Here is an 11,879-nt window from a genome sequence, read left to right on the forward strand (position 1 = left end):
ACGACCAACGACCTTCGTGGTCGAGCAATAATTTTCTCAAGCAGCATGTCTTATATTCGCTGGCACGCCAAGCCGCAAGCCAAGTTATTGCGTCCGGCTGGTCAATAAGCAGTATTCAAGGGTTCTGATTACATAAGGAATCTCGTAGGCCTATCCTCAACTGGCTCATTGGCTTTGGTCAAGAGTTCATATGGTGTGAGGTAACCTTGGGTAAGAAAGCTACTTTTATTACTGTTATTTTTGTTAGAAATATTGGACAAACACAGGTGTTCTATAAAAACGTGATGATAACCGAAGCAAAGTGTAGAGCTACAATAGGGGGGAATACAAAAAACATGTCGTTCCGTTAAAAGCAGAGGTGCATTCTTTAAGGATTCACATGGCCACCAGAGCTAGACGCTTGAGCCTTCTTAGTCAGATGAGCTCGGACCTTAATGATATCTTCTGTAATAAGGTCGAGGGTACGCTTCAGTTGCCCAATGGTTTCATCTTTGATCCGTCCTTCCTCTTTCAAAAGAATCACCTCATCTTCATGCTTCCTCTTCAAATAAACAATATATTGCCCCTGACTCTGAAAGTCCGATTGAGCTTTATGCTTAAGAGCAATTTCGGCTCGAATCCTAGATTTGGCGGCCAGCCAGAGGCTCTCCATCTCATGAGTAAGGGAAGCCTGAAGATCTCTGCTCGCGGTCATCTCCTGAAGGATACTTTCTTTTTGAGCCAGCAACTCCTTCAAAGTGGCAATTTGCTGGAGCGAAGCTTCTTCTTTTTGAGCTGATAACTCCAACAGATGGGAAGTCTGTCGAAGAAAAGAAGCAAGTTCACTAGTTTCTGTGGTAGGTTCCATGGGTTCCATGGAAATGAGGTGCTCTATTCGCAAGAGGATATCTGGAAGCATTGGACGTTCGGATTTTTTATAGGGAAAGAGAAGGTGAAGGGATTTCCTCGGAACTTGGGGCGATACGTGGAAAACAGTGTTACATTTATGGGAAAAAAGTGTGCCCAGAAGTTAAGGAGTCCTCATAAGTGCATAAGGGGATCGTTCATCTCCCAAGGCAGAGAGAAATTTTGCAAAATCCAGATAAAAGACAGCTTCCGCAGAGCAAGCGGGAACCAGGTCAGCTAACACATGGATGGGGGTCTAGTCAATCGGACTAGAGCCTCCTTCGACTAGACTTGAGGGGGAGGCTTGTGATACGGTGCAGGTTTTGTGGGATCGATAGGATGATATGGGTACGAGGCAAGGCCTCAAGAGGGTCAGATGTCACGCCCCGGAGGAGTCCCTATCCGAAGAAATTTCGACAGCATCTCCCCTGTACAGCGGACAATCTGAAACTTTCTACATATCCACATACCTCAGCCACATGCGGCTAGAATAATAACAATAATAAAACACATCACACAGGCATTCCACGCAGTTTAATAAGAATAAACAAATCAGTATACCATGACTCGAAAGCAACCCTACTCAACTACACTCGTAAAGCTCAAATCCGACAAACTCACCTCTTCTGCCGTCTAGACAGGCATGTAGTAAAACACATCGAATAAAAATTCATCGACAAGTACAATCCATACAATATCCAGGTATCAAACAAAACCAAGTGTAACCATGGTCAAATAAGAAGCAAAACATAACCAAAAGATCCATAAGTCTTCGGGGTCTTCAGGGGACCAGCAACTAGAACTCTCTCCTGACAGCATCATCCTGAAATATAACAATAATGAAGGCGGGGTGAGTCCAACACTCAGCAGGTACAATTGATATGCAAAGTAAGGAAATAACACCTAGCACTAATCATGCGTACAGTCTCCTGATAAAATAAAGGTAAATGCAAACCGAAGTAAAACAGAAGAGAAACTGTACTAACCAGGACCTGGGTATCATGACAAACAGTCCGAGAGGTATAGAAATCCTGTATGCATGTCAAACATAGGTATCCATACAATGTGTAGCATATAAATGCAGCAAACACAAACACAATCAATAAATGCATCATGCATATGATGCCAATGTCATGGTCACCCCTGACGCCAGTCAGCCAACTCACAACAAAAATGGGACCGAGTGGGTAGGGCTGTGACGACCGTGCACTCTGCATCACTACTCCTGATGAGTGATCGAGAGGACGGGATGTTGTCGGAGTACACACATACTCCTACCCCAAATCATAAATGGGGGAGCGCAATGCTCTCATCTCCCGGTACACGATGGCGGGGAGGGATCTCTAACGTGCTACACGCTGCGTCACACTACCCCTGAGCGGACCAACGGAGCACCGGAAGAGCAAACTGACGTGCTACCACGCTGCGTCACGCTACCCATAAGCGTCACAACGGAGCACCGAACAGTGATGAAACTGGTAATGTGCTCGACAATAATGGAGCAATCTATCACACATCATGCAATCATGCGAATGGTGCATGACACTAAGCATGGTATTATACTAAACCGATCTATGGACATAAAATGATGTGCACCATAGTGAACAAATCATATCAAAGTACACTGATCAAATAAGGTATCAAACTTAGGTCCTGAACATGGGAAACATGGTTATATCACTACCCCTATGAGCATGTGTAATCAGGTACATAACAACACGAAATACAAAACAAACAATCAATCAAGCAGGTAACAGGTAATCGGGTAGTGATTAACCGAAACAAATGAGGAACATAATTAATGCAACTTGTTAATTTCATTACTATGCATATCAAAGACAATAAGTCAAAAGTACCCGCCTCCAATAAGAAATGTCCAATTAGTCCAAATCCGGACGTCGAGAAACTCGTCTCGCGTCAAGGTCCTGTGTCACCAATACATATACATTTTTATTTAGCTAAAATTCAATAAATAGCTAAATAAAATCCTTACAACTAATTTAGGGTAAAACCCTAATCACATCATACATATAAACAACTAATTATACATTAATCATTTCATTACCCTAATTTAATTCTACACATGTTCATATAATCAAAACACTACACCATACCTCAATTCTCAGCTACTGCTGATGCTGAAATAAGGAACACTGATGGATGGATTGCTGCCAAACCAAAACAAGCAAACCTCACAGCCTAGATATGGATCAACTAAAAACCCCCAAATTCTAGATCCACCGAACAGCCCATCACCTACTGGAATCCATCTTACTTGGCACTTTCTCCGTGATCAACCATCAAAACCTAACCACTTAAGGCGTGCCAATCTGCTGACTGGGATGGGGTGGCCGAAATCAAGCAAATCCTCCACCTCCATGATTTTCTGACAACCAGTAATAGTGCTTTCCTGCTGAAAGACAGAGGGGAATCAGACAAGAAATAAACCCTTCACCTTGCTGAATCGCCACTGGTCTGAGGAGAAAGCAAGGCTCGGAGCTAAGGCAGGGCTCTGTCGTTGTGTGGAAGAAAGGAAGAAGACACCGGCGATGAAATCAGGAGAGAGGAAAGGCTTAAAAACCCTACCTCTATCCTTGACGCACGCTCCCGGCTTCTGACTCCCGGCGATCTAGGGCACAGAGAAAGGGGGTCGGCGCTGGGGTTCGGGTGCCGGCACAGAGAAGCGGCCGAGAGGAGTAAGTGGCGTCGACGGAGATGCTAGGGCACCGGGGTGTGCGGCAGTGCTCCGTGCGTCGCCGGTGGCAGTGCTCCGTGCGTCGGCAGTGCTGGCAGTGGAGATGGGCGTCGCGAGGAAGGAGGAAGAGGAAAGATCCGGCTCAGGCAGAGGAGAAGAAGAAGAAGTGGAAGAGATCGCCGGTTAGGGCGGTTAGGGCTCGGAGGAAGAAGGATGAGGGGAAATCGACGTCGGGGTTGGGGAGGAACTCGGACACGCGGGGAGGAAAAGAAAAAAAAACAAAAAGAAAAGGAAATAAGAAAAAGGAAATAAAACTTTTCCTCATTAAAATATGGTAGCCTAAACAGGCTTTTCCGAGCCTCATTTTTATCCCCGTTAACTCGTCCAAATGAGCTCCGAAAAATTCCTGAAAATTTTCCAAAAATTTCAAAAAACTCCCTTATTAATATTCGCCTATTTTCCGGTATTTTATATCAGAAGTCAAGCTGACCTGGAGGCCAAGAGGGTCAAAAGTCAGGCTGACCTGGAGGTCAGGAAGGTCAGAAGTCAAGCCTCCGTGGCCAGTCAACAGTCAAGCTGATGTGGAGGTCAGGAAGGTCAGAAGTCAAGCCTCCGTGGCCGGTCAACAGTCAAGCTGATGTGGAGGTCAGGAAGGTCAGAAGTCAAGCCTCCGTGGTCGGTCAGTAGTCAAGCTCACATGGACAACAGGGAGGTCAAAAGTCCAGCTTACGTGGTAAAAGTCAAGGTTTCAGAGGACAGGGTGGTCAAAGGAGGGGATTATAAGACCAGCCCTAACAGTGGGTAATAAACGGGCCCGCGGGCCAGGTATAGCTGAAGACGGAGAACTACAAACACCGAGGTCTGGATACAAACCTAGCGTGCAAGTCGGGACAGCCAAGCCAAGGATCACAGGTCTGGTTACAGACCTGGCTTATAGGCTGGAACATCCGAACCAAGGAGCAGAGGTCTGACACAGACCTAGCGTGCAGGTCGGGACATCCAAGCCAAGGATCAGAGGTCTGGCATAGACCCAGCATGCAGGTCGGAACATCCAAATCAAGGAGCAAAGGTCTGGCACAGACCCAGCGGGTAGGTCGAGACAGCCAAGCCAAGGATCACAGGTCTGGTTATAGACTTGGCTTGCAAGTCGGAACATCCAAACCAAGGAGTAGAGGTCTGACATAGACCTAGCGTGCGGGTCAGGACATCCAAGCCAAGGATCAGAGGTCTGGCACAGACCCAGCGTGCGGGTCGGAACAGCCAAGCCAAGGATCAGGGGTCTAGCATAGACCCAGGGGCAGGTCGGGACATCTAAGCCAAGGATTAGAAGTCTGTACATACCTGGCGTGCAGGTCAGGACGTATAAGCTAAGAATAGCTGTGAGCAGGAGATAGGTCTGGATACAGACCCAGCGTGCAGACCGAGATGTGCAGACCGAAGATAGCATATAATAAAGGCAGGTCTGGATACAAGCTTAACACAGATCGGGGCATACAAAAGAGTAATAATACGTAAAAGCAAGGCGAGTCCATATCCCTGAACGCAGGCTCGTCATTCAGACACTATAAGACAAATTAGCCAAAGAATCGTAACCGCTTGTAGGAGAGAATAATCAAGGTGTCAGGGAATATGTCAACAGTCGGGGCTCAATACACCTTCGGTTTTGCCGCCAGCCTATTAAGAAGAGTCACGTGTCAATCACAGTCAGACAAAGCCTGATAGCCGACATTCCCTGACACCCTTCAGACCCAGAAACTTCCGTTCCAGTATCAAAAGGGATGTCTTGTCCCTTATGCAGGTACGCTTACTCGTCATTTCTCACTAGTCTCTATTTTTCGTCCTTTTCTCTGTGATTTCTGGGAAAAAAGTACCTGACTTGAGTATCGGAGGGTTTGACCCGGGGACTTTTTTCCTGGTTTCTGGTCTCTAATGACGGATAGATTCGTCTGAGTGTGCATAGAGCAACAGCGTCATCGTCCCGGTCATTTCTCGCCGTCAGCCACCCGTGTGAACCTTTCCAGGAGGGTACCCGGTAGATCCAGCACTTCAACGACTCTCCATTAACTTTCCGTACAACCAGACCCGCCTTCATTCGACTCAGCTTCCGAACGGGATCATATAACAATTAATTATACTCTTTTAGAATCATGTAATTGGCCTTCTAGATCAATACGATTCCTTAAGAGACCCCTTCAATATTCTCTTAGTTTCTATTTTAATTCATCATAAAAATAAAATAACTTATAATATCCCTAGGGACAAACATACATTAAAATTCAAATATTCAAAATCTTAGTTGACTATTTTAATTGGGTCCAATCTAATAGGATAGACCTTTATATATAATTATTTTACATACATGCCCAATATTAATGTATGAACGAATTTAGAATCCAATTTTATTATTTTTTTAATAACTAAACATACAAAAATATTTCAACCGTTGTATGAATTATGATAAATCCTGTCTCCCATCCGCATAAGTCCAAGCAACCCACTACCGAACTCAATTGAGACCGACTGGTCCATTAATTAATCCATCCACTGAATCTTATACAGATATTTCAAATGATAACTTTATAAGTAGCTACTGCGTTCAATAAATCTAGAAGAAGCTTTCCGCCATTTAAAAATCAAGAATCAAACAAAAATGAAATCGTCTAATTTTCTACCGTGGATATCATTATTGAAGGATAAAAAATAAAAAATTATATCGTCCCTTCTAAACGGTTCAATATTGAAGATCATATATTCAACTACCTATTTTATACATATAAATTTTGTTCGGAAACTAAGTCAGAAAGTCGATAACGAGGGTAAAGATGTTAACAAAAAGATGACCTAAATCTAGGGCATGCAGAAATGTTAGACTTTTGACCTTCTCACACGGAAGTGTTAGGGTGAGAATCAAAGAAGAGGTCCTGGTGTAGACATTCCGATGCTCGCTCAAGTAAAGAGCAGCACAAAGCGAGAAGTACAAAAGGAAGATGAATAGTAGTATTGTACTAGATGCGTATTTACGTGTACCTGGCCAATGAAGAGAACCTTCTTTTTTATACTACCCCTCTTAACCTTCGCAATTATGAGACATCAGAGATTGTCGGATGTCAGAGTATGTCGGGTAATAGAGGATATACGACAGACTCCCATTGGGTAGAAAAAGATTCCGTTTCATGCACGTGGCAGAGCATCAGAATATTTCTTGACGAATAATCGTTATTTTTTAACAAGTAATTACGATTCCCTGACGATTTCTCTTAATAATAGACTGACCAACACTTGAATCGACCGGGGATACATTGGGAGTTATATCTAGGAGAAATGGAAATTGAGCCATGGGGATCCAACCGGCTAAGAAGTCGATCGAAAATAGACTAGGAGTTGTATCTAAGAGAAGTGAGGCACTAAACTCTAAGATATGACTGATTAAGTAGCCGACCGAGAGTATATTGGAAACTGTGCTCAAGAGAAATGAGGGATTAAGCTCTGGAACCTGGCCTGCTAAGAAGCTGATCATTAATAGATTAGGAGTTGTGCCAAGTTATGAGAGACTAAGCCTTAAGGATCCGATCAATTAAGAAATTCTATCGAAAATAGATTGATTATACGATGTGAAAGACCAAGTCCTAAAGACACCTCCCACATATCACTATCCTTTTAAGTTTTGATGGTCACACTAACTTAACAATTAAGTTTCTTAGGAATACTTTATTGAGTTTCTTATATTCCTAGGACCTTAATTATGTACTATATCACATGCAAATACCAAATGTGATGTGGAGGTGGATATCATTATCGAAGATAGATGGGGAGATGACCAATTTCTAGAGGTACCTCTCACTCATGACTACTACTTTTTAATTTTTGATCGTCACATCAATTTAATTATTGACCTTCTAATATTTTTTGGACTGTCCCAGAGCGGCGTAGCGCAGATGATAGATACATAACATCTTTAATATAATGATCAAGGATAGATTTTAAGAAATTGATAATCTAAAGTTTATTCTACCATACACGATCTATCTATCTATATTTATTTTCCTCTATATTCAAAAAATAAACATTAAAATAAATCCTAAAAGAACCGCTAAGATAAAGAATCTATTTGTTTTTTCTTAATATACCCTTGGACCTTCATTATAAATCATATCACGTGCAAATACCAAATGTGAAGGTGTATATCATTATTGGGAGATAGCTGGGGGAGAGGACCACGCACCTCCCATATTCGGCGGATGGTACTAGTCCCTCGGTCCAGGCCGGGTCAAAGTTCGAGCCACGACTGTCACCGTTCCCATTCACCAAACCCACTGACAGCCCACATTTTGACCACTTCACACTGGTGATGGCCGACCAATTCGAGCACATTTCACCACTCACCAACTGGGGTCCTCCTCCTCCCCTGTTGCAACTTTTCTCTGCACAGGGCTAGCTCTCTCCCCCTCCGTTGCTTGCTGCCGGTGCGAGAAAGAGACAAATCACGGCCAAATGCCCCCTCCTCCCTTTTCACTTTGTCGCTAGGGAAGCCTACAACGAAAGCACGCAGCTTTGGTTAGGCCACAATTGGCTAGATCGCGTTGAACGGCATTCGTAAAAATGATCAGGAGCACGCATCGAGCGTTCGTAACTCGCGAGTGGCTCGTGGTCCCCGCCTGATCAGTAAGAATCCTACCTAATTTGGACCTGAAGCCACCCCCAACATTACCCCCAGCTCAAAAGCAAATGCATCTAACTTTTACATTTTTCAAAGGCATATATTTGTTTCCTATATTTCGCCGTTCTCCTTCTATCATTCCAGTGTTGCATTTAAATAACAACATCACGGTATTATTACATGAAACAAATCGCCTATTCCTTAAGGAGAATACTAGTCACAGCTTGCCGCAAATACTCGTAAAAATTAAAATGGATGGTTTTACTTTCACAGATAGTTAGCTAGCCCACTATTTCAGGCTTTCGCCATAGCTAGGGTTGTAGTCGCCACTTTATAGCTAGCCTTTGACGATTCTCCCCCTCCTCTCAGCTCAGCTCAGCTGAGCTCAGAAAGCTGCAAGCCCTCCCCTGCTCCCTCCTGATGATTGTTGTTATGCGTTGTTGTGTTTTGCCGGAGGAACGAATCCAAATTAAAGTTTCAGTACGGTTATCCGCCGATGACCGGTGAGTAAGCTACGAGCGAGCACAGGCCCATCCTCCACTCGTTCGTGGGAGTGACAGAAGGCCTCCTCTGTTTCAACCCCACCGACTCCGCGGCCGCCACGCTATATAGATTCATCCGACCGGGGCCGCCGACAAGGCCGAGGCCGACAATCAGGCCAGGGCCTAGCTCCTCGTTTGAAACGATCTTATGATTGGTGAGACGGCATGCGTGTCGATGAGAGGCGAGTCGAATGGTCTGATAGAATCTTTGAAAGGATAGGATGATCGAGCACTAAGGAGAGTGATCGACTCTGACTGGCTCCGGATACATATGCGATTGAATGGGGGGACGACGCTTTGAGAATTGAAAAACTCTTATACATCAACATCAAGCGAAGCGGACGCACCACTTCCTAACAACAGAGACGACCAAAAACGACCAGGAATAAAATCTAAGTTTGATACGAGGGGGAAACCTTTAACACACAATGGAATCTAAGTGATCAGTCTTCTTACGATGATTACTGTCAAACAATTAATGGTAGACCAATCCACCAACACTCTCGACGACTCTGCCTTTATATATATCTCCCTCGCTCGCTTCCCCTTCACTGCCATATTCTCTGCTCTACCTCTCTCGCTGATCCATTCCCCCCTCATGACCATGCAAAGCTGTTTCATTCGACTCTTTGTCGTCGTCGTGGTACTCCTTGGCAGCGTTACCATGCACGTCTCCGACCCTGTCTTACCCTCGCCGCCGCTCGAGGCCCTCCGCCTCGAAGGCAAATTGAGCTTCGACGACGGGCACCTAGCCGCCAAGGACTTCGGGAACCGGTACCGGCTATTGCCGGCGGCAGTGGTGCACCCGGCGTCCGTCTCCGACGTCGCTTCCACTGTACGGCACGTGTTCCGGCTGGGGCCGAGCTCGAAGCTGACGGTGGCGGCCCGCGGGCACGGGCATTCTCTTCGGGGACAGGCGCAGGCCGACGGTGGGATCGTGGTGCGAATGGAGTCGCTCGGCGGCGGGACGCGGGTGTCGCATCGCGGAGGGCAGCCTTACGCGGACGCCTCCGGAGGAGAGCTGTGGATCAACGTGCTGGAGGAGTGTTTGAAGCATGGGCTGGCGCCCAAGTCGTGGACCGACTACCTCCACCTCACTGTTGGAGGAACGCTATCAAACGCCGGAATCAGTGGCCAAGCTTTCCGGCACGGCCCCCAGATCAGCAATGTCAACCAACTCGAGATCGTCACAGGTACGCACTTCTAATTGTCATCATATCGATCGAATTTTACATTCAAACTGCGTGATATATCAATTACGTAAGATACATATGAATCAATCCGAACGAACGCAGGCAAAGGAGAGGTGATGAATTGTTCCGAGGAACAGAATGCTGATCTCTTCCACGCTGCTCTCGGAGGTCTGGGTCAGTTCGGAATCATTACCAGAGCTCAGATTGCACTGGAACCAGCTCCAGAGATGGTAAGAAAATCTGAACAAGCATAGCGTGTAACTGGGAGATACTGATCAGCATGTAATCAAGTGCATGCATGTCTCTGTCTGCAGGTGAGATGGATTAGAGTATTGTACTCTGACTTCGCTAGCTTTACCGAGGACCAGGAAATGCTGATATCGGCGAAGGAGACCTTCGACTACATCGAAGGCTTCGTCATCATCAATAGAACAGGACTTCTCAACAACTGGAGATCATCATTCGACCCACAGGATCCTGCCCGAGCAAGCCAATTTGATTCCGATGGCAAGATCTTATTCTGCCTCGAAATGACTAAAAACTTCAACCGACATGAAGCTGAGAGCATGAGCCAAGTATATATATATCAATATTCAGCTTGCATGAAATTAAATACACCTGAACAAACTCCTGATCTGTGGATCGATATATCGTACAGGAAGTCGAACATCTTTTGTCTAAGCTGAGATACATACAATCCACGCTTTTCCAATCGGAGGTCTCCTATTTGGAGTTCTTGGATAGAGTCCATGTGTCGGAAGTGAAGCTGAGGTCCAAAGGTCTGTGGGAGATCCCACATCCATGGCTCAACCTCTTCGTACCACGAACCAGAATCAAAGATTTTGCAGAGGGAGTCTTTGGCAAAATTCTCACAGACAGCAACAATGGCCCCATTCTCCTGTACCCACTTAATCGATCGAAGTAAGCAAGCAGCTACCTAACTAAGTCACCATTTACTAGCTAGCTAACCATTTTTTCTGCTCAACTTTAACTTTAATGGTGGCCTGGTGCATTCATTCACGCAGATGGGATAACAGAACATCGGCAGTGATACCGGACGAAGAGATCTTCTACCTGGTGGCCTTGCTGTCCTCAGCGCCATCCCACGGCAGCTTAGAGCGAGCACTGAAACAGAACAGTGAGATCGTAGACTTCTGCAACAAGGCAGGAATCAAAATGAAACAGTACTTGCCCTACTATACGACGCGGGAAGAGTGGAACGGGCACTACGGTGACAGGTGGAAGACGTTTGGCCATAGAAAACGCACATATGATCCCTTGGCTATTCTCGCTCCTGGACAGAGAATATTTCGAAAACCACTGCAGCAATCCTCCTCCTCGTTGTAGTTAGTGAGCTAATTAATCTTGTACAGGAAGCTAATTAACCTTGCTACAATGATCGGCATATATGTTGTTGAAGGAAGGAAAGAAAAGAGGTGGGAAATTTTGCCGATCGAGACAAATTCACCGGTCATCTATTGAACAGTTCTAAAAGGTCTGGCATCTTACCTTTCTGACAAAAGGGAGAAAAAAAAGAAAGGGAATTACTGTTTTTAATGGAGCAATATTATCATTGGGCTGCTAGCTATTGAGCTATTAATTTATGAAATCAGATGTATTTAATTTGCTTTCCAAAGTGATGTGCATATAGAATTCAACATGTTTTTTTAAACCATTAAATTTGTTTATGTGTGGCTGCTAGCGATTGGACGATGTAATGATATTCTGTGCCGACAAAGAGATACATACGTCCAAAGTTAGTATTAATTTGATTATGTACTTTCAAAGGCTACATAATTCAGGAAGGTACGTATGTCTTGCAAATATAAAAATTAATAATAAAAATAATAATAAAATGGATATAAAGTGCTCAAATTTCATTAGTAAATAATTCTGTATTTTTCTTA

General features: G+C 44.8%; 1 protein-coding gene across 1 annotated transcript; it reads left to right on the forward strand.

Moving 5' to 3' along the window:
• Positions 1–8,585: 8,585 nt before the first annotated feature.
• Positions 8,586–11,608, forward strand: LOC122040922 (cytokinin dehydrogenase 4-like). The gene is made up of 5 exons (XM_042600411.1): positions 8,586–9,972; positions 10,075–10,202; positions 10,287–10,547; positions 10,631–10,893; positions 10,998–11,608. Exons 1-5 carry the CDS (start codon positions 9,237–9,239, stop codon positions 11,317–11,319), a joined length of 1,710 nt encoding a protein of 569 aa, XP_042456345.1. The 5' UTR covers positions 8,586–9,236; the 3' UTR covers positions 11,320–11,608.
• Positions 11,609–11,879: the final 271 nt, after the last annotated feature.

The sequence above is a fragment of the Zingiber officinale genome, chromosome 2A (assembly GCF_018446385.1).
Source record: "Zingiber officinale cultivar Zhangliang chromosome 2A, Zo_v1.1, whole genome shotgun sequence".
Lineage (NCBI taxonomy): Eukaryota > Viridiplantae > Streptophyta > Magnoliopsida > Zingiberales > Zingiberaceae > Zingiber > Zingiber officinale.